Source organism: Acanthopagrus latus, chromosome 16 (assembly GCF_904848185.1).
Source record: "Acanthopagrus latus isolate v.2019 chromosome 16, fAcaLat1.1, whole genome shotgun sequence".
NCBI classification, from domain to species: Eukaryota; Metazoa; Chordata; class Actinopteri; order Spariformes; family Sparidae; genus Acanthopagrus; species Acanthopagrus latus.
In genome coordinates, this window is record NC_051054.1 from 14,858,637 (window position 1) to 14,885,803 (window position 27,167).

A 27,167-nucleotide genomic window follows, 5' to 3' on the forward strand; every position below is an offset into this window, starting at 1 on the left:
TACCATGAAATATATCAAGACTATTAGATAAAAAAATGCCTTGAAACTGGGTGAGAACAGTTTATGACCAAATAACTGCAAAAAATAATGACATCTGGCATTAGTTGTCATGCTTATCTTCTAATCTAATCCAAAAATCTACTTGGTAGGGAGACCAGAAATTATGAGTTTGTGGAGCACCTTGGTAGCCGAGGCGTGACGTCACAACAGTTGCTGGTTCGGTTCCAGACTGACCTTTGTTGCACTTCATACCCCTCTAACTTTCCTGTTTTATTCCGGTCTGCCTCATACTACCATTCTCCGGTAAAGCAAAAAATTGTCAGAATAAAACCAAAGAAGTGTTTTGTGATTAATATTCACACATACTATAATCTCCCTGCAGCCTTGTGTTGTTATATACCAGAAAAAGGCAAAGCCAGCTTGTTTCGGGACCTGGCTGTTGTCAGCTGACTCAGACAAAGGAGTCACTTCTTTTGTTTCATCACACAAAGCAGCAAGAACAGAGCGACACACACACACACACACACACACACACACAGCAGACAGGTCCAGAGTGTTTATTATTTGGTACTCATGGATAGATAGCAGGTGCTTGAGTGTTTTGGAGTGCCAGTAGTTATCTTGCTGATTGAGAAACTAAAAGCACAAAATGCCCTGAATATGTTACATGCATAGTAATGTGCCCATATCATAATAAAGTGTGCTTTTGGATAAATGAAATGTAGCCGATTTACAAGGACAATGCACCCTGTACATAGTGTCATCGTGTTTGTGCTGAGAATAACATTTGGTACATCGACTCGAGTTAACTGTCTCTCTCTCTACCTTATAATCAAGAGGTTATTGGTTTATGATAATAATGGTGGTTAATAATATGACCTGTACAGTGCATTGCAACGACTCATAGACTAATAATAGAAAATGATAGACGATTGACTCGTTCAGCAGTGTGGTCTGTAAATGTAGCAGTCAGTGGCCTCACGGGGGAGCCGTGAGGCTAAGATGTCCTCAGTCCGGGCACTTTTCCGTCTGCAGAAGAAGTGTGAAGCCACGGTGGAGCACAGAGGCCTTTCATGTTCAGTGTGCGGCACCCATGACGGGTCAAACATTGTCCCCAGTTGCATTTCAGGGCTTTGATGTCTGTTCGCTGAGGGGTGTCGCTCCACTTCAGGGGGGCTTTTTCCACCAACTGCGTGCTGTCTTTGGAGAGTCAAGCCACTCCTTCACGGTCCAATAACATGCACCACTTTTCCCCACAGTCATCAAAACACATGACGATTATTAAGATGGAGAGTCATGGCATACACTTTGCCAAACAAAAGTGAACATCTTTCATTTTTTTCAGAAAACATATGACATATTCATGCAGTTAAAAAAAAAAGCAACAAAACTTAAGTGATCCCATATTGGGCAGCAGGCCTTGAAATGAGACTAGATTTGACATCATGATATCCTTCGATATGGAGTGAACACAGCTTGATACAGTCCTGTAACACTCTGTTGTGTGGTCCTGTGGTTTAACCACCACTAGATGGACCCATGGCACTGGATTTTGTTTTAAACTATATAGAGTAGGAGTAGGAGTTATACAGTAGGAGCCCATAAAGCACATGGAGGCTATATCATATATGACTCTGCATGGTGGGGCTGTGACTAAAGTAAATCCTCAAATGACAGTGATTCACACAACCACGTGGGCCATCGCTTGTGTCAAAGCTTCTCAGTTATTCACACACACACACACACAAACTTTTAGGCATTAGATCATTTGACCTTGAAGTTGGGGGAAGTTGTGAATCCGGGGGGGGGGGGGGGGGGGGTGAGATCGATTGGAGCCACCCTCGCCACACGTCACGTTTACAAAGCACTGTTGTCGAAACACACAGTAATCCTTGACAAAGACATTTGGGTGAGACATGCGACGACGCTCGCAGTGTGGATGCTACATTAAGCCCTTATGCCAGATCTTGGAATGTAATGAAGCATGAGAAACCATACCATCAAGGATCCGTGAACTTACGGGACAACAAACCAACTTTGTGTTTTTGAACACTGCCAGAATTACGTTCACTATTTAATGGTCGTGACATGTACTTTATAAGGAACAGATAGAAATTTCAAGGATAAAAAAGAGGTTGGATATATTTTTCTAAAAAAAGGGGGGGTAAAATGGTCTCACAATTTATTTATTGCTGGCTGCCTGCAAAAACAAAACTGTAGATTGATAGATAGTCTGTTGATGTGCTTCTCTGACCATTCAGCAGTCTGGGTATGTTTATATCGAGACTGGCCCCGGCTGTTTTTAGGAGACGACTAAACCACTTGTTCATTCACTGCAAATATTGTGGCAAACGGAAATGTTTAATTTTAATCTCTTTTTTTTTTTTTCAAAGAATTTTGTTGCAATACCAGGTATGTGCTTTTAATACACAAGAAACCTTTATATAAAACAAAATCAAAACGATATAAACGAATCAGCTTAGTCGACAACGAGCCTCATCCGCCGGCTTGCCGACTAAGTGATGAAAAAGAGGGCAGCCCTAGTCTGAATGTGCTTATACTGTACGCTGCATGCCATGTGTTGTGTCGGCTGAGGTTCCCCTTGTCAGCATCGTCTGTTTGGGGCGTTCACCCCCGTGTGCCCAGTGCCTCACCGCCAGTGTGGCGGCGGCGGCAGCGGTCCTCGGAGCGGCGTCTGAGAGCCTCCACAGCAGCTCCACAGTCTGTGCCCCCGCCCCGGCCCCTGTGTGGCGGTCACCCCCCCAACAGGGTCTGGCTGTGCCCCTGCAGCACAGGCTGTGTCAGGATGACTGCATCAGGCCTGTCAGGCGCTTGCCCGTCAAAGACTTGCCCTGAAAGGTCAATGAAAAAACATTACTAAACAGAGATGCCGACAGTCTAAGTACTTCAGCTAGAAGTTTACATTGAGGTCCTTGTAATATGCAACAGTTAATAGTTAATAAGGCCCTTATAAGTCCTTAGTAGATGCTTATTAACATAAAAAAACTGTATAAGCGTTAATAGTCTCATAAACGTGTTAATTGGTAGATTATATGACATTTGAAAGCAATAAAAGAAACTTTTTTTACCAGTTTTAAGACACAGGAACTTAAACAACCTATGAGTTGATCAAATTAGCATAGCATCATAGCATAGCAGCTCGGGTTCAGTTCCAGCGTGGAGCCATTGCTGCCTGTCTCGCATTCAACAAAATGTTGAGAAGTAGCAGCTTTTGAAATTATGATGCGCTGACGAGATGACAACACCAGCAGTGGCCCCAAGCACATTTCAGTTTGATACCTCTGCTTTAAGATAATCTATAAGCCAATAACAAGTTTCCCTTAAGTGCTTATAACTGTCTTTTAATATAAAATCAATGTGTTTATGATGCTATTATTAACACATATAGCTTATTAACCAATAAACATCCTATAAGGACTTACAAGAGCCTAATTACTTATTAACTTACACTTATCACAAGGACCTAAAGCGTTACTCTGCTTTATAAATCACACATCATGGTGCTATTTGTAAAAATCTACAATGTTGGGTTGGACTAGGTGTCATCTTTTCTCACAGACACACATCCTACTACATGTACAAAGAGCCATAACAGAGTGTAATATGGTTACAATTGCAAAAGCCACTGATAGTGAGCCAGCCAGTGTGGTTTGTGATATGATCAGCCCCAGCTCCAAATGACTTACCACACTGCGGGTGAACTTCTCCAAGGAGGTGCGGCGGCCCTGCTCAGTGTCTGCTGGCTGCTGTTTTGGGAGGGGGGGAAGCAGGGTGAGTGTTTGTGTCAGGTACGGGTGTTTTGACGGGGGGGTTCGGGGGGGTGATGTAGTTAGTGAGGGGGGAAAAAGGAGGTGGGGGGGCCAGGCAATTGCAAAAATGAGGGCCGGGGGACAATGTGGGAGTTGCAGTTTTTTTTTTAAATCAGGAAATGGAGTGGGGGGGGGGGGGGTCAGTGACAGGCCAGCAGGAGGAGCAGTGTTCAAACGGGAGAGGGCAGAAAGGCTAGCATGAACAGAGGCAGCTGTGATTTGCTGGAAAGCTCCATATTACACGGAAAAGCTAAATGACTGTTTGTTTAACTGCGCAAGGCTATAATGCTTATAGCCTACGGGAAGGAGAATAACAACACTTTATTAGGATACACACCTGAACTAGCTGCGTATTAGCCTGTATATTAGTAGAGTACTGGCTATTTTTTAGAGTTATTATAAAGGTCTTATTAATGCCATATTCTGCATGGCCATATTCTACAACTGCTCAGCCATTAAGCAGGGAAGTACGAGAATTATGACGTTAATATGCTTTGCTCAGGTATAATGTAGTATAACCTCAAGAATGTGAAGTAGATAAAGGAAATAATAAATGTATTTAATTATCAATAGTATAAGTAAAAGTAAAATATACAAATATTTGTTTGTGTATACTGAAATGTATAGGTAAACAGACTACCCACCAGACAGATTATCTGATGCAAAATTCAATTAGATTTATTTTGATTATTGGAGTCCGTGTTTTGGAAATGTAAACGCTCTTAAAATAGATTTTAATAAAGTAAAATGTACAGTATTTGCTTCCAAAGTGTAGTAGATCGAAGTATAAAGTAGCAGAGGATGGAGATACTCAAGTTAAATATCTCCAATTTGTACCAAAATACATTACATGAGTAAGTGTACTTAGTTACATTCCATCATTGCTAGTGAAGAGGAACTACCACCTTATAACGCCCATTCCTTAGTTACTATCAATAAGCAGTAATGAGGATGATATTGAGGGAACATTCTTAGTTAATGACCTACTAGTTGTAGAATATGACCATACAGAATGAGGCATTAACAACAGCTTTACTAATGACTAATAAAGACCTGAGAAGCTAGTAATATACATGCTAATCAGCAGCTGGTTAACGTGTTCCCTAATATAACATTTTTACCAACTAAACTTTAAACTCCACTCACTGCTACAACACTGGGACCTATTAGGCTGCATCAGTCAGCCATTTGTTGCACACTTCCTACTTACTGTACGGTGGTAATTTGTATCCACAGCACAACTCTTTGTCTGTGTTTGGCATATGATGTCATGTTTTCTGAGTCTCTTCGCTTGACATTTTACATAATTTAGCAGGATCCCTGCTCCTGTATCTTGGGTGCAGTTGTTTTGCCTTTTTTGGGGTGGGGGGGGGGCTCTGTTAATAGTCCCCTGAGTGTGCTGAATAGCTGATTGCCATACCTTATTAAGAGCTGACAGATCGCATTAAAGGGACCCACCTTTTATAGGATACACGTGTGATGTCCTAAACACTGAGCTATTTGATTTCCTTCACTTAGATCACTTACTGGTGGTGGAAGGATTACTCAGAAATATATACATATATAATTTCTCAGTGTAGGAATACTGTGTTACAAGTAAAAGTCTTGAGTTCAAAATGAAAATAAGACAATGCATGTCCTATAACTAAGTACTGACTGCATACAAACAATAGACATGAACCTGGAGTGTCTTCAAAAAAATCATTATGAGAAAGGGAATAGGTTGAGGTGACACTGGGGGTCAGTGAGTGCAGCTCACCTTCTTTCTGGCCAACAGGAGGTCTTGGTAGATGTTGGATCGCAAAAAGCGTGCATAGCTGTCACTTTTCATTAGCTTGAATATGTGCTCCTGCAATAGAAAGAAAAAAACGCCGAGATGAGAGTGTGTGCGTCGAGGATGAGAAAGTAAAAGAGGAGCGCAGAGCGGTGAAGGAGGTCTGATTATGCTAATGAAATGCATGCATGTGGGGTGATGCAAACAGAGCGTGCCGACATGAGCGGCGGGGCCCTGCGAGACGGAGCTGAGTAATGTCCTGCCAGTGAGAGGCGTACCGCGTCACACATCACCTACCCGCTTTAAAGCAGAGGGAGCCATGGTGAACCGAGTGAACAGCCTATTCACGGCATTACCCGCCTCATTAGGCCCTGGCACAAACACACTCCGTCATTCTTCTCCTCTCCTCTGTCTTTCTTGACACTTGTGTAACATGAGTGGGGCGGAAGGGGTTCAGGTTCTGTGTGTGTGTGTGTTGTGAACGGGGGACGTAGTGGAGGGCAAACCTGTCCGAACTCACTGAAAGGAGCTTTTAATGTGGAAAATAGAGCTTAAATACCAGAGAGAGTGCTGCTCAGTCATTATGAGGTGTAACGAGGAGGTGTCACCACCTTTTCTGTGCAGCTAAACTTTCTCTGCAGCACTTGAGATGCATTTGTAGTATCGATGTGTTGCAGGCGCAGGCGTGTTGGCACTTTGTTCGCCCGGTGTCTATCCGGACTAGCGTGAGTGTGTAGCCATGTAGCCACGTGAATTCATCCACGAGGGCGGGAAAAGCTCAGCCCACCTGAGCGTCCTCGTAGCTGTAGCGTCCGGGGTCTTTGAGGTTCTGGCTGGTGCGCTCGTAGCTGTGCGAGTCCAGGTTGATGGAGCTCGGCGCTCCCTCGGCCAGAAACTCCTGCCAGATCTCCTGCGCCCGGGAGGCCACCTCCTGTAGCGGCCGTCGCTTCAGATCCTGCACCGCTAACCAGAACCTGCAAGTGGCATCGTATCTCATCAGTAACAACTTCAACTAAATATGGCATACAGCGTACAAAACACTGGTGGTTAGGCTGCGGCCATTTTGTTGCATTTATTGTTATCATGTTGTACATGCTGACAGCGCCCTTAGTAAATTAATATGGCAAAGAACACTGGCGCGTTTACACATTCAGCAGATTCAGAGAAACATTAGCATTCATTCAGAGTTGTGTTCACCTGATGAATCCAATATTCACACAGTTCTGCTGGCTTTGTTTTGCTCTCCACTAACCCCAGAGGGAAATATCAGGCTTTTTAGCAGCTAATTGCTTCACCGTGTTTCCCAGCTTTCCACTAACTTCGTCTGTCAGCTATCGAGAGCTTGGCAAGTTTGAAAAAAAAGGTGTTTTTTTTTCCCCCAGCATTTTTTTGCTGAGAGCAGCAAGGAGCGAGCCAAAAACAAAAACAAAACAAAGAGCCGGAAGATGCTAAACGGCGTCACAGAGCTGCAGGGTCGGGCTACAATTCTGATGCATTTAACCCGTTTTTACACACTAGTAATCGTGTGATCACTTGTTGAAATAAAAACATGTACTGCTGCTGCTTTAAGTACGGTAGATGAGCTCCAGTGACAGCCTCACCGCAGGTTCTCTGAGCTGAACTCGGACTCCAGGAACTTCAGGAACTGGTCGCGTCCGGCCGGATCTTTCAGTGCCTCCTCAAGAGAGAAGCCCCATTTCTTCACCCGCTGCTGGCTGGGGTCGCGACTGCCCAGAGTAAAACAAATTAGAATAGAATAGAATAGAATAAAACAGAATCAGATAAGAGAGTTGTTTATTGTTTACAAGTAATTTCCCCTCTTGGTCTATAAAGAACTGAAGCCAGGAAGTCAGAACACAGAAAGCCATCTCATCCATTCTGAGTTAGGACAAGAAAAGTTTATCAGCACCAACATGGCCCCGCACCTGGCCTCCAAGTCCCAGAAGGCAGTGTCATCACTGAGCCAGGGGTTGGAGGGTTCTACAGCGGCCACAAAGGGGTCGTACTCCATGAACTGCTCCGTGTAGCTCATCAGACTGTCGGCCACTTTGGAAACCTTCATACAGTGTCTGTCCAGCTGGGTGTTCAAGAAGGTGATCTGATGGAGAGGAGGAGAGAGTAATGAGAAGGCTAAATAAGGTAGCAGCTCATCAGTCTGCGCCCCTGACTGTCGCTATGACAGATGAGCGAGGCGGACCGGTGGTAATGACCTAAGGAGAAGACGGCGACACGGCGAGTTACCTCCTTCTGAACGTCCTCTTTGGTGGTCTTCCTGGTCGGCTGGGAGCTGATGTGGACGGGACTCGGCTGGCTCTGGCCGTCATCCGGTACCCCGTAGACCGACTGGAGGACGCAGAAGGAGAGACGTGCTAAATCTTGTTGTTGTTTTGATTGGACTGCATAAACCCTGACAGACCAATATTGCACTTTGATGAATGTGAGGTAGCGGTTGCGGGACCGCTGAAGACACCAAGGTCGGGGCCTCAGTATTGTGTCTGGGAATTTGGGGTTTTTAATAACCTGAGGAGGAGTTTTGCTTTTCATCCAATACAATTTGTTACACTTTTTATCTTTAGAGCTTTGGATTTGAGGGTAATATATGGAGGTTTGTTAAAAAAAAAAGAAAAAAGTATTTGATTATATTCATTTTGTTTTTCATTTTCATAACAAGTGTCAAACTATTCCCTTTACTATGAAGTGATTACTCATCTTAAAATTTTGTAGTCACAACAAATAAATATATATATACAAATACTTTACAGCCTAACAATGAAACACTGGTTCGCTTTTGGAGAGATTTGAAAAAAATAAATGAATAAAAGGAGGATATTTTTGGGTTAGTCATCAACTGTCCTCCTCTCCTCACCTTCTTCACTCTGTGTGGGTTCTTCTCTCTTCGGCACTTGCGGATGTCCATCTCTGTGGTGTTGACACAGCCTGGCTGTGGGAGGCGGCGGGAGACACAGCGTAATTCTGGGTCAGACGACAGTGTCTCTCCAGCATGTACGGTTTGCACTCATACAATACAGTGTTGTTCCCTATTTGGTAACGTCAGGCTTACACAAGGCCTGTCTGCAAAGTGACCTACTCTGTTTCTGCTACCACCAACAACAAAAAAAGATCTCTCAGCTGATCAGAGTGTGGAGCTGATTCTGCTCTTTTTAGGCTTTAATCATAAAAAAAATATGACACTCCTTTCGTTCTGCTTGTGATGACTTTTGTCCTAAACTCACCACCGGCCGATGGACGTCCCAGAATGCTCTCTCCTGGCTGTCCAAGATCTTCCTCTCGGCCTTGTCCTTCTTCCTGTCGATCCTGTCGACAGAGGAACAACAAGCCGCTCACACAGAGAGCACACACCTTTGAAATATCAGGTCACACACGATGAATCACTCCCTAGAATAACGTTGCTCTCATAAAAAACACACACAGTTACACCGCTGACAGGCTGATTTAGGGACAAAAAGCTGAAGGGTCAGGGGGCGTCTCCACCCGTCTGCCAGATTCACCAAACGAGGTCTGGAATTGCCTCCGGTGGGGCCGAGCTCTTTCATAACTGACATTTACTGATTGGCCCTTGCTATTGTACGGTTTGTTCCCCATGTGTAAGACTTGTTGTTGTCCATATCATCCTCGCTTGTACGGAGACAGCAGCATCTCCACTGAATGCAGTGAGACATGGGTGCTGCACTTACGCAACCAGGCCACCAGATGGAAGTCTCACTGAGAGATAAAATCGAGGGAGAGGAAAAAAGCGGTGTGTGTGTTTAAATCCATAGGGGAGTGCTTGCTGTATTTAATGCATGTAACCCTCCAGTCAGAGCAGGGCATGAAAACAGAGCATTGTTAATGAGACGAGCGCTGGCCCAACGCCCAGCTGACACTGTAGGCTGAAACATCCTCTCCTCGGAGGGGGGGGATACAGCATCAAATCATGCATGTGGCCAAATATATAAACCTGATTTCAATCTCCACAGCTCTCTCCCACCATCGGTCACATTTGAAACGACGCTGACGTCACGAGGTAGCTTCTGACTCACATGCGCTTGTGTATACTCACTTGACTTGCGCCTCAGCCTGCATGAAGATAAATTCCCACTTCCTGGCGAAAGCCCTCTGCAGCCGGGCGAGGTTCTCCTGGAGGGAAACCAATCAGACGCGGCATTAAGGGTAGCAGGTTATTTGAATTCAGGGACTTTAGATGATTACATTATAACCGTTCACTGCGATGGCGTGCCTTTACTTTTGGATTACCTGCGCTGAGAGAAATGACCTGAACGTGTCACTGAACTGGAGCTACCGCACAGTGTTTGGAGTAACTTATCACTGTATTCTTAACAATGTAGTTGCAGATTTTGGGGAAATGCATGGGGTTTTTTTTTTGCTCACTTGACAAGCGTTAACTGAGAAGACGACAGCACTCTCATGTGCGTACAGTAAATATGAAGCCACTGTAAGCTGGTTAGCTTAGCTTAGCAGGAAAAAACTTCATGTTAATTGTGGTGGTATGGTATGAATCTTCTCATCAAATGTGTGCATAAAAGTGAAAAAATACATTTCCAGTGATGGACTCTGACTAAATACATTTACCTAAATGCTGCACTTAAGTACAGTAAAGTCTCGACCACACAATGTCTCGAGTACATTGAGTTCAACTTAGCATCATGGTATAGATTTAGCTAAAAAACTGATCTCTACCAGCCCCAGAAAGCTCCATAACGCACTTACATAAAACACTGCCTACTGAACAACAGTATGTTCTTAATAACGCCATATGAGCAAGCATATGTCATACAGTATATGACCTCATTACATGGAGAGAAAGATCTCTGAGCACTAACTAGCTGGGATGTAAACAGCAAGCGCAATGAGGCCTTGAGGCATAAAGTGACCTGAATCAAAGACAAAGGAAGTCGACTGGACAATAGTTGCAGAGCAGTTTAGAATATTAGTACAGTGCCTTGCTATTGTATAACACCAAGAGATCAGCACTGCAGTAATGCCCCCTTTCGAGACTGTATTGATCTGCTGATGCCACGTAGACCTAAAGATACTTTCGCATACATTACATGACCAGTAAATGACTGAATTGTACTCTGCCAAATGGTGCTCCCGAAAAAAAGCAAATGACCCTTAACAGATTTGTATAAAAGTCTGCAATTTGATAATGGCTTTTTGCCGGGAAGAATGGATTTAGGTATCTCGAGGCCCCAGAGGACACCGTATCAGCTCTTTGGTTTTTTACAGCAAAGTGAAAGAAAACAGGAAATTCGGAATGTCATCATATTACGGACGGCGCGCAATGATGGCATCGGAGCGAGAGCTTCCCGGCATTCGCTGAAAACAAAGTGACTGTGTACTTACAGCCTCGTAGTCGGCAAGCTCAAGCCTGGCCTTATTCTGCATGGTGCGCTTGCACAGGTAGATGGCTGCAGGGGGAAAAGAGAGACGGGGTGAGACATTAAGAGGGCAAAAGGAGTTAGTCTGGCGGGTTGTCTGGCTTTTGTATAAAAAAAAAAAAAAGAATGTCTCAGACGGATCATGCTCTCTCTTTTGACTGAGGGCTCAGCTGTCTGAAGCAACACTAATGAACGGAGCAGGGCGGGAGATGTGTTGTCTTCTGAAATAACAAGCCTCGAGTAAATGCCATGCAGAGAGCTGAAGATGCTCCTCTATCAGTAACTGTCCCTTCTTGTTGTTCAACTAATCTTGGCCCACAGGATTCTCTCTTGTGGGGTCTGCTCAGGAGGTGGGGGGCAGAACCGTTATAAGGAATGGCCCCCTTGGATCAATGCTCAGTGAGTGTCAACAACAGATCTACAGTGTGAGATACAGAGACAGCCGGAGGCGGTAGCGAGATCTTTCCTGGTTTGGAGAAAGAGGCAAACATTGAGAGACAAGCGCGTGACTCACCATAGTCTGTGTTCTCAGGCTCCCAACAGTTAGAAGGCCAGAAGTACGGAGACTGACGGAAAACAGAGGGGGAAGAAACAGACACAGATTTTGTTTATTTACTAATCAGGATTACATTCTTGTCAAGATGAACAGTAATAGGTTTGTTTTCTCCCACCACCCACGTCCCCCCCGAAGTCAGAAAGTCTGTCGGATGTCGGATGATGATCCCTGCAAACCATCTGGGGAGTGATGGGAGCTATATTCTTCTCTATCCATTTTTAATTGTCTGTTGCAAATTATATCACACATTCAAAGTTCATTCCCGAGTCCGTTAATAATGGATCACTCACATCTATCATGCATTCTTAATGAGGGGGCAGAATTAGAAAGTTGGTGGTGGTACTCCACATATTTCATCCGCGCTGTTACTCACGGCGGTGATCAGCCCCGAGAGCAGAGGGGCTGTCGCTAATGAACGCGCTTGTTTGAGTGTAACGAACAAAAAAAAAAAGGTTAACGCAGTCTCATTTAGTGTTATTATTATTGTCATTTCCAACTCCGGGAGGATCGAGTCGGGTCTGTGAGACTTCGCCGCTGCAAACTGAAGACACTTGTCATTAAATCTGGCTCTCCTGCCAGAATAGTATCTATTTATAGACGGGCAAACAAACGTTCCCCTGTCGCTAATCCGTGCAGCACGGCTATGAAGGCCGGCCAGTGCATTTCCAATGCACTGTGGACTCTTTATAGATGTTCTGATGACGCGGGCCTGTTGCATCACGACAACATCAGAGGGGGGGTATTTTTAGCCCTCTGCTGAATGAGCAAGTGTGACACATTCTGCCCTCCCCTGCGCAGGCACAATAATGGCTTTTAATCTTGAGCAATAGAGGTGAAGATAAATGCATTCAGAGTTAGATCGAGGGGGAGGAGCAGAGGGGGGCGGGGGCGGGGGGCAGGTGACGGTGAAAAGTGCCGAGCCAGCGTGTGGCCAGCTCAGTGCTTCCCATAGGGGGAGCCTGCCTGCCTGCCTGCATGCCTGGCTGGCTGGCCGGCTGGATTAGGATGCTAATGGCCCAGTCACAGTAATGAGTCATCGTGGAGCCCGTAGCCATCAGAGGAACCTGTCAAAGTTCATGCTGGATCAGATGGAGCGAGGAGAAAAAACACCCCTCTGACAAGCTGCACGGCTGGCCCGTGGGCTTTGTTCCGCGGCCCACCTCCTGCTCTGACGCAGCGTCCAGCAGGGATATACAGTATCGACCTTGGTGCGATGACTAATAGGCTTAGCGAGGATTGCTCTCATTAGCATCACGCAATAAACACATCCCTCTGATAAACTACCATCATCTTATTGTTCTGTATTCAGAGGCAGCCCAGCGCAGGACAAGGACTCTCTGGTGGCGGAGCGCTCTGTACCTGAAAGCGATAAAGAGTTCCATCATCTTTTAGTGTCAGGACATGGTCAGAGATTGGGAAGATGTAGCCATGGGCGGCGATAAGACTCCCAAGGTGGATGGCTTCAGCTGTTGAGGAAAAATGAAAGCGTCACTTGAAAATGCCCTCCTCCTCGGTTGAGCTCTATTGTGCTTACATGTAATGACAGATTGCTCAGCGGGCATACCTGGATCCTCAATGGAGAGGTTTTTCATCAGCCACTGAACAATGTCTGCCCCTGGTATTCAGAGAAGGACATTTGTTAGAGGCGGCGTCACAGTTCCACATCTGCAACAGTTTCAACAAAGGCCGCAATCCACAAACACAAATGAGCTTCGAGGAAGTCTTTGTGACTCGTCTCCATTTAGAGCTGTGGGTCAGAGCTGTCAAAGCTGACTAAGCGTCTAAATATAACATAACGTTAACAGATTTGCAGCCGTTTCTCTCTTCTTGCTCCTGGACAGCACAATATTTGGCCCGGTCTGTGTGCTTGGCGGAGGCTGCTGGGAGATCATTGGGGCCATCAGGCCCGGGGGTGCCACGTGAGGGAGTGACTCCTAAAAAACAACCTCTGGGAGAGCAGGAGCGACCCCCTCGTCCGACGCTGGTGACTCATCTCATAAACAAACAAGAAAGAGTACAGTGCATGCACACAGAGGGACACACACACACACACACACACACACACACACACACACACACACACACACACATAACCAAGAAGGAGAAAAGCAGCTTTTGTGGGGTAGCATCACACCACAGGCTGTTTTCTCAGTGGCCGAGGTCTTATTGGGAATGACATCATTTGCCTCCAACTGTAGTAGTAGCAATTTAAATAAGAGCAAAAGGTCATATTTGGTTTACTGATTCTGACTCATCCGCTCGCTGAGTGAGACAACAAACACACACAAACAATTATCAGTCCATCACGGAAGATAAGGCCTTATTAAGGGGGGGATACACACACGGAACACACAGGATACGTACACGTGCAATCACATCCCGTACAGTAAACAGGCCGGAACACACACCTACACACACAAACACTAACCCGATACCACACTGGGGATCTTGGAGAGGAAGCTTTTGACAGTCCGGATGGCAACACCGCCTGCCTTCTCATCTTGTATTCGTGTAACGATGTCTTCAATCTATAGGGAGGCCAGAGGGAGAGCGTGTTAAGAAAAAAACAAAAAATTAAAAAATCACATATTCACAACACAGCAGGGTTTTTTTAATACATATTTCTTCTGATCTTTTTTTCTGGCAAATTAATTTCTAAGAAGATTTAAACATCCATTTTCAGTAGCTCCCCCTAAATCCCCCTAAATCATGCAGCTAGTGGTCTATTCAATTTAAACATAAGATTTAGAGTTAAAGCTGCAATAACTGACATTTTGGCCAACTGGGTGTAGCAAAACAACAATTAAAGTGACAAAGATGTTAACAGTTCAACAGTTGCCTATTTACTCATTCTGCAGGGACAGAGAAACATTAGCATTCATGGTTTTGCAACTAATAAATGCAAGTTAAATATTTACTCTCCTTTCAGCTCTGTTTTTGGTATTTATTTAAAATTGCTAATTGTGTCCTTCTGCTGCTCGGTGCCGGTCAAACACTTTGAGTGGGTTTATGGAAGCTTTTTCATTGAGAAAAAGCTGCCCTCCATGTCCGTACAACATGTTGATGATAGCAGTGAGAGCGGATCAGAACAGTCAAATCACCTGTAAAACCAAAACAATTAGCGGTAAGCTACTAAAAGGCTCCACAAAGCGTTATTTTTGTTTGGAGAAAGAAATCACATAAATAGAAAATTCAATACAATGCTTTTGACCCATTTATCACATCTGCATGATTTTTTTTTTTTTTATCTTCTCAGACTGGTGAGTAGGATCAGCGTTGAAGCCAGAAGTTGAATTTGAAGTAATAGAAAGTGACATCGCTATGAAGCTTGAAGATAGAACAGGCTTGGGTCAAAGGTTCAGTATTGAATTGTTTATGAAGCATTAGTGTATTTGCTCGGTAATCTAGTCGCACGTGACTTATTTAACTGTAACAAGGGCCATGGCTGTTTGAAAAAAAAAAAAAAAAAGCCTGTCACAGCCATCCCCCAGAGGCAGAGATAAACATCACACCGCCGACACTGCCAAAACCCCAAACACATCACACATCGGCAGCCTAAAATTAGGGCCCAGCGCGGCACAGATCGCCACTCAGTACACTCACTTCATTGGAGGAGGGGGCAGGAGAGCACATACAGTAAACAAGCGGACATTCGGTCACTGAAGGACGCGGACGCCCACGCACAAACGTACAGAAATCCATATAGAGAGAGCGAAAACACACAAACATGCAGGAAAACCTGTGTTTGGTCAAGCCCTGGAAACGGGGGTTGTTTATGTTCATAAGCAGTCGGGTCAGGTCACGTATCGATGTGAGCAGTCAGATGGAGTCTCGCTAGGAATCAATATACGTCAAGAAGATCCTGATTTTGCACACTTAGCTGTATCATCAGCAGCCGACCATAGGCAGTACTGTAGATGGTAAGGTCGTTGTGCCCGGCTGTTAAATTCTTTATGGCTCCCTGAGCATCTGTCTGGTAAGTAAGCACGCTCTGAGGCTCGAACGCATACACACTCACATGCACATGCACAACGGGGCCCCACACTCTGCTACACTATGACAAAGCTGATTAGGTTGAATTTTTCAAGGGTTCAACTCATGGGCCCGACACGCTCCATATTTAAAGAGGCCTTTTCTGTTTTCTCTCATCCAAAGCAGGCTGTCTGCAGTGCGTTCCCTCCTCACCCCGCCACGTTCACAGTCAACTTCAAGTCACGATCACAGGCGCACAGCATCGCAGTGTGCTCTACATCTAGATCACTCCTCCTTCCTCCACCGGTCATTCATCATTTAACACAGCGTATCTGTGAGTGAACTCCCACCACTGTGGCGGGCAGAAAAGGCTCTAAAACATTTCATGAAGGTATGTTCCGTGCCTGTTGATGATACGGAATCTGGTTATGGGTATGTTTTCTATTTTCAGCCCACGCTGGTCTGTCGGAATGCCTGTCGATTGGTCGGTCCACCACTGGTCCGGGCTGACAAATCTCAATGGTGACCGGATGAATTATTATCAAATCTGGAGCACAATTGGATGTTTCCCTCAGGATGACAATTCTGGTTTCCCCTTAACGTTGTGTTTAAGGCCACCACCAGTTGCATTATGGTTAGCGACATTACCATCAGCTTGAGTTGCAGTTTGGGTTTAGTCATTATTAGCACACTTTAGCATTCTAACACACAGTAAACTAAGACAGCAAACACGACTTCAAAAAAATGACTTCAGTATGCGTGTGTTAGCATGCTGACATTAGCACTTAGCTCTGTTCTGAAGCTACTGTGTTACCAGGGTCCCGTGTTCCCAGCACCCTACATTGCCATGGTCCCAGTGTCCTATTTTACCAAGTTCAATGTTCTTTTAACACATATCAACCCTTAAATAGTATTTTGGTCAAAACCCTAAACCTTAACCCTGAGAACACAATATCCTGGGAGTATAAGACCACGGGAGTGAAGGATCCTTTATCACGTTCCCATAACGTCACATATAAATCTGAGTAAGGACCCAAACAACATATCAAAAGCTCCCCAGTAAAACATGCCCACAAGGTAGACTGTTGCATTACATATAAAGCCCTTCTATCATCTTTACGTTCATAGATATACTGTATGTCGTCAACCCATTGCACTGCTCAATATTGTACTTCATAGCAAAGCAATAATCTATCAACAATCGACACCATCTTTTGGAAGAAGTGGATCGTAGTGTGAAAAGAGAGCAGCAGGCAGAGTGCAGCATTTACTCGACCGCCATTACAATCACAGGTAATCATCCTCCCTGGCAGAGCATGAAACGGATGATTCATCCGCACGCCCCATCCATCTACAACAAAACACCAAGATGTATGTGGATTTAATCACACACATAATGCAGAGCAGGGAGGAAGGGGAAGAGAGCACTGCGTGGCAAGACAATTACCGATCTCTCACCATAAGCTTGAGAGAGTGTCTTGGCATGAATTATTGAACATCCACTATGGAGAATTACCGCCTCAACTCTTGTTGATAAATCTCTCGCAGCGAGGGGAGGGGAGGGGGAGAGAGCTCAGACCTCTGTGTTGTGAACAAAAAAAACCACGGTATTTTAGGCCCTGCTTTTCGCCTACACGTGAGCGTGAACGGTTTCACACGGGAACAATCAGGTTCATGGCAGATTAGCGCCGAATACACAGGCGTCTTTCCCCTTGAAGACAGACCTTCCGCGCAAAAAGACAAACACGGGGAGAAAAAAAAAAAGCTCTGAAATCGGCTCCGTTCAATCCAGCTCTGAAGGACTCCGCAATCCCCCAAGACAACAACAACACGCAAAGGATTAAGTCCCTTTTTGTTCTCGCGTAATAAAGGACCCTGGGATGGGTACAGCGATATAGAAAGAAAGAACTCATTATCTCTCTATAGGATGACAGCGGACGAGGAGTACTTGGCACGGCTACAGATAGTGCACACCGTATCTCCTGGATGTACAGGCTAATGGCGTTCGCAGCTTGGTGTGGAGGGTTTTTGAGAGCTGAAAATTGCCGCTACCATGCGATAACAGCACTTTGCCCCCTTCGCCACCGGGCTCTATAAATGATTATCAGGAGAACACTTGTGTACCTTGCCACTGTATGTTTGCATTTTGTACCGACACACAGCCATGTGTGTGTGTGTTTGTGCGCGTGGGTGTGTTTGTGTTGTCGTTTGTCCGCCTTATCTTTCATGGCTTTAAGGGTGGCACATGTAGGAGGGTAAAGGCATAGGGAGAATACGAGTGAGCGGCTAGAGGTGAAGCACGCCAATAGCGAAAAAGCATCTGTTCTAAACGTCTAAAACAAGATGGCACCACTTCCTGTGACACGGTTTTGTAATTGGGACACAATAAACTAAAATGAAACAGGGCATCAGCGACATAAATTCCATCAAGCGAATGCGACATGTGGAACTCCGGTAGGGCGGGCTGGTGAGTATGGAGGGGAAAAAAAAAGAAAAAAAAAAATCACTCCACTACTAATTGAAACGCCGCGTCCTTCCTCCAAAAATGGCCAGAGATGAAGCTATTAAAAACTGTCCCAGTCTTCAGAAATGAGACGGCTGCTGCTAAAAGATGTATCGGGGCGTTAATAGTGCCATCAATGATTCAGCAGTCATCAGCGGGGCTCAGGCACACTTGTCATTGTTGAAAGAAATGTGGGTCTGCGAGGGAGAAAAAAAAAATGTCCAGGTGACGGGCAAAAAGATAAATCTACGGTCCGGAGACAATTATGAATCGTGGGTGAGAGCTGGATAAGGATAAAATAGTGATGAGACTTTGAAAAGTTCCTTTTTTTCGTCAAGTCATTCTCAAACTCCAGCAGTGTAGTGGTTGTTATGCTTTGACTGCGTAAGTACATGCAGTGTTTAGAGTATCCCGGGGTTCATAAGCGTTTTAAACAAAAAAGTGCCATATATTAAAAACAAAAAAAACCAAACTGTATTATTTGTAAGTTTATTTGTAACAGTTTTAGTGTGAAGAACCTATTCCATAACTGGCAAACAGACTGAAAAACAACGGCGCAACTGCATGTCAAATGCGTTTTTGTGGATGCAGATTTTGTTTCACTGTAGGATCGTATTATATGATGCATAATGCTATTTTAGATGTGAGCAGCTGGCCTGATTTTACTGCTCAGTGAAAATTCAACAGCATGACACAATGTTCCTAATATGACGAAAGAAAAAAAAAAAAGCCTTCTTCTGTTTGTTCTAATCCGGACAGAAAATAACAGCCCAGGGTATTAAAATCACCACTGTGACATTTCAGATATTTTCCAGTTATTAAAATATAGAACCTGTACTGCAGTCCTTTGAAGTATAATAAAATATGAATAAATCTTAACTTAACAGCAAGGCTCTACACTCTATACTTTATGCACCAAAACCTGAATTGTATGTCTTTTCTATGTGACCTGAAGCTGCTACTATACTTTAAACCTGCCATGAGTCAGTTGTGTCAATTATCTTAGTCCTGTATGAACGGTTTTTGCCTCACACTCCACCCCATGAGTTGCTTTATTTACTTTAATTCCCTCCTGCTTAAAGCACTACTACATTCTCCAGCCTGGAACTTTGACTCTCCTTCACAGTGAGCGACCGTGGCTGCGCTGAGCCCTCGCTGGCTCGTAGAGCAGAGTCCTGTCTGACGCATGCTTCCACCCGGAGTGTGCTGTCACGAGCACTGCGTTCTGTAGCATTTATGTTTGCAGACACTTGTGGGCTAGCATCGTAAACCTCGCCTGGCAGTTGGCCTGTAGCCTTCCTTTGTGTTGTGTAGTTTGTCTCCGCTCTAACTTTTGATTTTGTGGGACTATTTTGTGGTTGCAAATGTAAATATACATTTTTTGTGAATTGATTTTTGTTTTAAAATATGGTGACATTTTATCTTTTTTTATCAAAGAAATGACTTGAAATTTTTGTTTTCTTTGCTAAATCTGAGCATTTCTACATACTACATTGGAACCTGTTGCATTTTGTCCTCTTTTACTTTAAGTAACCCGTTATTATTCCTGGAAACGCCTATCCTAGTCACCCAAAGTCAATTTAAAGCTGTTGTTGAACGATTAGGAGTACAGTTATGGTTTTGGGCTCTGTTGGATTTTAATGTGATTTTTCCTCCCAAGCTGTCAGAGTTTTTTTTAATAAAAAATAAGCCCGCAGGTGACCTGTAAGTGCCTCAATTAGCTGGGGACAATATTGCTGAAATTGAACACCTAACACGGGGTTTTCACTTGAAATATCCAGGCGCCTGGAAAAAAATAAAAAACAACAATGAAGTCATTTTGGAACCTCAAAATACCCCTGATTGAAAGTAACAGGCCAAAACTCGTTACAGTCCAAAAAAAGTGCTTAGGTGGAAAAACTGCCTTTTCAAAGAGCAAAACACGGAAAAACACATAAACTGGCATCATTTCCAAGTTTGTGGCTTCAAAAACCGTGATAAACCGTATGTCACTGAATTTGTAATCTGATGCTACATCATGCATCAATCGTCAGGAGGTTGGCGTGTTAGTGGCTGAAGAGGAGAACGGGCTCCAGGGCAGGAGTAGAAACTTCTATCTGCTCAAGTGAGCTGTCAATCAAACTGCTGCCATCTAAGGATCGCCGATGATGAGGTCTGCTTTGAAATCACGACAGATAATAGCGTGAAAAACCATCCACGATCACAGTTTTGTTTTGTTTTTTTTTGACATTTTTTCATGATTTAATCATGCAGTAGTGAATTTTGGACCACCTGTGTTACTGAAAGGGATCTACATTTGGAAATAATAGATATATAAATATAAGATGCTTTTTGTTTCTTTGAGTTTGATGCACTACTGTTTGGAAGCTTGCTTGTTTGTTGATTGTTCCTCACTGATGTGGTTTTACCTTGAAATGGTTTGCATTAATAGAGTCCATATGGCATGTCTATACACTTGGACTGACATTGGACCTCACTTTATCTGTAAAGTTTGGCCACTAGCTGAGTTTTAACTCAACCATGTACATGTTTGTCACACGCTGTAGAGTAAGATTTGTAAGTTCCTCAGTAACTTTTAAAGAAAAAACTGGACTTTGCATGCGCTGACACACTGTTCTGTATCTCCTACATATGCTGAGTTCATGAAATTGCTAACATATGCAATCACATTTACGTCTAATCGAAATTTCGAGGTGAAATTTTCTTCCTCTAATGTCACAATGTTCACAAAGACACAAAATACTATATATATATATACATATATATTCCTTGCACACACCCTGTCCCGGCCCGTTTTTGTCGGATGATGTGCTATGAAGCAACTTCTCCTAAGTACGCAACCTGTCACACGACACTCTTTTTGAGCGCCATTTTGACCTCCGCGGCATACTGGGTGCATAATTAAGTGAGTTCCAGCTGGTGTGCGGTGCCCTGGGGAACGAGGTGAGAATGAAGCCTGCTGGATGGAGAGGAGAACAACCCTCCCCATCCGCCTTCCCTCTCCCCCGGTCTCTCCTCCCTGCTGCCACTGCCGTCCAACTCTCTTAGCATGCCAAGTCATGATGAGGGAGCTGTGAGGGCTTCTCTGCCGGATCAGACACACCGGGGAGAGGCACTGACAGCCGCACAAGGAGCGGCACACAGCATACTGGAAAAGCCCTGCCAAACCATCAAGAGTGTGACGGTTGGAAACTTACACTGCTTTCGGGGACGTGTGAATGAATCACGTTTGCGCGAACTCGATCACAAGCTGACACGTAGTCATGCACATTCATGTGCGCAAGAACAGCACAAACAGTTGCTCGAAAAGCTCTCGGCGACAAATCACCTGCTACGCCTAATATTGCATTTCAGCGAGGCATCCAGCGAGTCCCTTACGGTTCTGAAAGAGACATATTCACTGATCCGTCGCCTCTCCAAATTGCCATCTCCGCGGGAATGCCCTGCAGAGAAAGGCTTTTTCTTCGCCGAGATAAACAACTGTTTTCCCATCAGGTCCTGCAGCGGAAAAATAATGCCTCCTTTGCACTCCAGTAAAGCCATTTTTTTCCCCTCATGCCAATACCTTTCATATGTAATCCCCGCAAATCATTAGTGGCGACGGATTGCGAATGCACTAAAGTTAATTGTTTGCATGCGGGTAAAAAAGGAGCCCATTCACTCAAATCTCTCTGGGTCGTGTAGTTTTTCGAAAAAAAAAAAAAAAAAAAAGCCTTCTGAAAGTTAAATGCACGCCAGAGCCCATCTCTGCATTGTCCTGTCAATGGCCTCTTCAGGGTCTCTCAAGGATGCGTTTCCTGTCAGCAGCCACGTAAGCAATCCACTGCAGAGCGATGAAGACCCTTTCACGGTTTGCGTCTCTTCCTTTTGCTAAAACCGGCCCCTGCCACAACTTTTTTCCGGTCACATTCTTTCCTCGAGTCAGGTGTTGCCCTGTGGATTCATGTGTAATTTAATCACATACCAGCCATTAGCAGTCTCTTTAGCTCAAGTGGCCACAACACAGCAGAGACCCTGTCCAGACAAAGAGGCCCAGAGGTACAGGACAGCACCGAGAGTCTAATTAGCCGCCGCTTGATTGCCCACCCAAGCTGGATGTTCCTCAGGGAGACATGCTCAGATCCAGAAGTGTCCAACTGTGCTGCAGACCCATGTGTTGGGACGGAGAGTGTTGATGAGGACGTTTGGCACTTGTTCGGGCCAGTTAAGGATCCCTTATGGTAACTGACGTGGGTGCGACATGGAGATTTTGGAGATGGGATGGGTGCCTGTGTGTGTTTGCGTGTGTGTGTATGTGTGTGTGTCATCCTAAATTCTATGTCTCCATGGCAACGCAGCGGCGAGAGGAGCCAAGCAATTAAAAGTTTGTCAAGTTCGGCTCCAGCACGGGCAGGGTGCCAGCTCGACTAAATTACAATTACAGATCGAGCTCTTTGGACGGGAGGGATAATCTTGTTGTTGGTGCTTTTTCTGACTCTCTCTTTTTTTATAAAAAGACAAACTAATGCCCTCCCGCAAATCAAAAGGCGATACTTGAAATCAGAGCTTCAGCAAAATCTTCCTGTGTGTAAAAACCCAGATTGAAAAGCGCCGCTAGGCTAAGACAGGCTATGAGCAGGAGAGTGTTAGCCTACCCACAAACCCACAGTGACTCATCAGGTCACCCTTCTGTTGATGAGACTCGAGGAGGACAGAAAAAGATCATCTCCCCTCTTGTAAACGTCTGTTGTTAGATACTCCACGGGTTGCTAAGGGCCTGAGTGCCGGGAAAACAGGAGTCCGCTGCCCCTCTGAATAGACAGCCCACTCTAAAACAAAGTGGCCTGCGCAGATACAGGGGCTACTTTTCAAAGAGTCGCCGTCTGAAAATGAAGGGTATCAGCAGCCACACATTCAACTCGTCTGTGCTTTTTTTTAATCATAACTGTGATGGTTTTATTACGTGTCAGAAATGAAGCGCAGCTACGACCAGCCGCCAAAAGGTCATTTGCTCAGGGGGGAGCGAATCACATTACCTGCAGTTCACTCCTCTGCAAGATCTACCTCAGAGATGATTCACTAACAACAATTTACATGCAGGAAAACTGCAAACAACGCTCACGCCACCTGCATTTTGAGTGCCTGTGGGACCCTAAAGTTTCCGATCCTAATAAGGTCCGCTGTCCTCGCTGCTACTAGTCTGTAATTAGGAAAGAAAAGCAAAGGAAGGGTATTTGCGTGCGCAGCAATGAAAAAAAAAAAAAAACAACCAGGGAGGGAGAGGCAGGACGCGACAGCTCGGTGTGGAAACGCCAACAGATTGCACCAGGCATAAAGCATCTGCTGCTATCAGATGCAAAGTTCTTTCCAGAGAGGGCTTTTCTATCATTTATTGGCTTCTCTCTCAGCGAGGGCATGGTCTTGCCTCTGAGTTGCAGCGTTATGCAGGGCAGAGATGAGCCGCTGTAATGTAAAAGTGTAAATGAACAATGGTGTGACAGCTATGGGCGAGAGGCAGTGGATAACGGCGCGCTATTTTGAGGATGCGGGTGAGGATGCTCCTGTTTAGAGCCCCTATCAGGGCCTCCGGCTGGGCACAATTCTCTCTGCTGCCGCTGCTGCCAATTTAGGAGCTCAGCAGCTCATGGAGGGCTGTTGCTGCCTTTTTGAAAGAGGTGATACAGAGTTTAAGTTCAGTTTGATTCTTTTCCACTGTCTCGATCGATACATCTTCATTCTGGCTTCCTATCTAGGGCACTGCAGCAGCTAATCGTGTAATAATATCTGCAGGAGATTGGTTTGAGGTGGTAAAAACCTCAGGACCATCTGTCTATCTTTGATGTTGGCATCGTCCCCTGACACACCACTCCTGCCGGTCCCATTCCTTAAGGCCTTGTGGTAATTGGGTTACAGAGAGAGAGAGAGAGAGAGAGAGAGAGAGAGAGAGAGAAAGAGAGAGAGAGGAGGCGTCATCAAGTCCAGGTCTGCCTCGTCCCTCACTGGGCCCACAAGCCTGCTCTTGATATCTGACACACAGGAGATGAACTCGCCCATTGCAGAGTTTACTCATCTGAGGAGAGGAGAGGCCTGCAGGTGCTGCGATGAAATCAACCAAGTGTCACCTTCCTTTTAATATTTACAGTAGATTCTAATTCATATTGTTGACGTTGCTAAAACACAAACACAAAACGTGTTATTCACTTCAACTGGAAAGTTGTGGTGAGGGAAGCTGATCTACCAGTCGATCTACAATCCAACCCTCACTTATGGTCACAAGATTTGGGAAATGACCCTAATTGGAATGTGGAGCGACCAAAAATCACCGTCCTCTGTAAAGTAGCTGGGCTCAACCTTAGGACCCTGAGACACCAGGCGGACGATCGGTCATTAGCTAATGGCAGAATACCGGTGAGTGTTCGAGAAGCGTCCTAGATTTTGCAGTGTGTCCCACAGCGTTGATAACAGCAGTCACAACAATTGCAACATTTAATCATGCTTTGTCATAACACAGGCTGTAGTCTATGTGGTGTGTCCAAGTGCAACTTGCAACATGGGGGCAGCTTTCTTTGCCGCTAGCGCCAGTGTCCTCAGCCCATAGAGCGAAGGGTAAGGAGCTTGAACATAAGTAGAACCGGCACTCTTTCCCTCTTCATCCATTACTGTAGATCCAGCTGATCAGGTGCCTGTTCTTTGTAGTCTTCCAGGCATGTCCAAGTACGAGTCGGCACCTGGAACACCTTTCCCAAACCCGGGTTAGCAAGGAAAGATGGATGGATGGATGGATGGATGGATGGACGGATGGCTGGATGGATGGTGGGCATTACCATCCTCGTTACATCTGTGCTCCATCCCTAATGAAACATATGGTGCTTTAGCCTATCATTAGTAGACGGCTGAGTGCTTATAGTGTCAGTACGAAGAGAGACTTCACAGCCAAATGACGCATCACATCTTAATCAGCTCGGTTTTGATTTAAAGGAATGTCCTTTCTTTCTTTTTTTTTTTTTTTAGAGTCATTATTCTATAACGCCATCTGCTCCTAATTCCTCCCCTCTCTCTCAGGAGACGATCTGTTTCAGTCCTCTGCACAGTTTCTACCTCAGCTCGGAAACGATACTGTTTCTCAGTTATGGTTCCCCTTGTGCTCCTGTTCTCACACGCAATCAGTGAGTAAGAGAGGGCCCTGACCTTTCGAGATGCATGGATTTCCTGTCACGGCTACTGGTATAAGAGAGGATTTTTATAGCCCTGCTGAGTATCATTAGGCTCCAGCCTCCCCCTTTTCAACGCTGGCACGACTGTCACTCACGCACCGCTGTTTGCCGCAGACCTGACGTCCCTATTACCTGTGTTGATTCTCCAGCGTGAGTGTGAGAATGCTGACAGGCTTTTAGGGGTAAGGTGTGTTACAACTGTGACAACACAGGGACTAAGTGAAAAGGGCTGTTACGAAAGAGAGAAGAGGCGCATGGGAGCACATGGCGAGGAGGGGGGGTGTGCCTCCTCCAGACGGTCACAAATCTTTTAGAAACTCACACAAGTCGAATCGGCCGTCAGATTGGGCCAGCAGCTCTGTCTGTGTGTTACTGAGCAGAGTCAGAATATGTTTCCCGGAGCATCATTTCAAGTCTGCCGAGGTGCAATGACAACAACTCTGTTCTCTTGCCGGGTGACAGATTTCCAGTGCTGGCAATAAAGCCTTGTTACTTCCAACTCGCAGGTACAGGTAATGAAATCCGGGCGGCTGGGCTGACATGTGGAGTGAAAATCTCATCTCGCAGTGCCACGGGGCAGCTGGCAGCGCCGCACACCTGTAATGTGCTTTGCTGCCTCCAGTCCCTGTGGGGGATGACTCCTCTTCCTGATAGGGGCCCGCGGAGGACATGTCAGCAGGGCTGGCCTTTGTCACACTATCATCCTCTCCGCCACACGCCACCCGACCAATTACCATCCTCTAACAATCTTTTAATGAAACCAAGCGGGGCCTGCTGAGGTGGCCCAGGGAAGCTCCTTCAACTGCGCCACAGGCAGAGAAAAGGTGTTTCATAACGGGATATGCATTACCTTAAAGGGCTGTTTGACCCACTGAATGACAGAATCGATATAACAGTAAAACGTGCGCAGCTACGGTTAGGTGTCTTTTACGACATCGGATCCTTACTCACTGCTGATTGATTATCCATAATGTCGGCGGACCACCTTCAGCGCCGGCTAATGCATTGCTCGGCGGCAACCAAATTCGCCTATAAATCTTTAATTCGTCCACCCCAGGGGAGCCAAAAATGAACCATCTATTATGTCTGCAAAGCTAGAAAAATTGCAACCAAACCATCAAACCCCCCACCCCTCCCCTGAATTATTGAATAAGCTTCCTAGAAAGGGACTAGCCACGCTTTGTGATCTAATATCCTCTCAACATATTTCAAAGCGAAGTGAAGTGTCCTCTTCTGTTTGCGTCCCCGGCTGTGTGCTATCTGTGCATGACAGCTGGCTGTAATTTAGCGAGGGTCTCGGTGAAGGTGATCCACTCAGCCACACCTGCTTCAGGACTTTGCACATCAGAGGCTGTCTGGTAATTTCCTCCACAACAGCAACTGCCAAAAAGCACTTTGACCAGAGCTGAGGATATTCCTATCAGAATCCATGAATAAAATATCACACAGGAAGAATAACTAAAAGAATAAATCTATAATAGAGAGAGAGGAAGGGGGAAAGTATTGGATTCTGAAAACCCCAATATCACTGACTCACCACCGCGGCGAGGTTGGCAAATTCTTTTTGGAAGGTAGGGTGCCGATGACTTTGTGTCATTAAGATAAAACTCCGCAAAGCCTTCGACACTGTTTCCGACTTAGCATCCACTTATGCTCTTTCTTGTGATGAAAGCGCATGTATAATGAATGGATCCTGACATGCAGAAAGTTCATGACATTTAGAGCAATATATATAAATATTGTCTAAAGAGCAACTTCCAGGCATGCAACACATTTATTTATTTTGTTGTTGAGGCTGGATGTAAGGCCTTTAATTTAAAAGCAAGTCACAGTTTAGCACACAGCCTTATTTGGTGAGAAGAGATGATTTAGCTTATCACTGTCCATAAAATAGACATAACCACGTGTGAAATGTCAGTGTGACGCTAGTACAAATAGAC

The 27,167-nt window shown here is 45.1% G+C and overlaps 1 protein-coding gene across 7 annotated transcripts in view; it reads right to left on the bottom strand.

Annotated features, from left to right (window-relative positions):
* Window positions 1-541: 541 nt before the first annotated feature.
* Window positions 542-27,167, bottom strand: part of LOC119034429 (regulator of G-protein signaling 6) — a 40,332-nt gene continuing 13,706 nt past the window's right edge. For 5 of the 7 annotated variants that reach the window (XM_037125402.1, XM_037125405.1, XM_037125404.1 and 2 more), the window contains 15 exons: window positions 13,988-14,087; window positions 13,124-13,174; window positions 12,919-13,025; window positions 11,518-11,569; window positions 10,969-11,033; window positions 9,665-9,741; window positions 8,838-8,919; window positions 8,471-8,545; window positions 7,846-7,947; window positions 7,530-7,702; window positions 7,206-7,331; window positions 6,392-6,578; window positions 5,590-5,679; window positions 3,708-3,767; window positions 542-2,852 (listed from right to left, as the gene is read on the bottom strand). In XM_037125402.1, coding sequence (XP_036981297.1) covers window positions 2,802-2,852; window positions 3,708-3,767; window positions 5,590-5,679; window positions 6,392-6,578; window positions 7,206-7,331; window positions 7,530-7,702; window positions 7,846-7,947; window positions 8,471-8,545; window positions 8,838-8,919; window positions 9,665-9,741; window positions 10,969-11,033; window positions 11,518-11,569; window positions 12,919-13,025; window positions 13,124-13,174; window positions 13,988-14,087 — 1,398 coding nt within the window. In that variant the 3' untranslated portion in view covers window positions 542-2,801. The remainder of the gene's footprint in view (window positions 2,853-3,707; window positions 3,768-5,589; window positions 5,680-6,391; window positions 6,579-7,205; window positions 7,332-7,529; window positions 7,703-7,845; window positions 7,948-8,470; window positions 8,546-8,837; window positions 8,920-9,664; window positions 9,742-10,968; window positions 11,034-11,517; window positions 11,570-12,918; window positions 13,026-13,123; window positions 13,175-13,987; window positions 14,088-27,167) is intronic. The other 2 variants (XM_037125406.1, XM_037125407.1) reach the window with 2 other exon arrangements.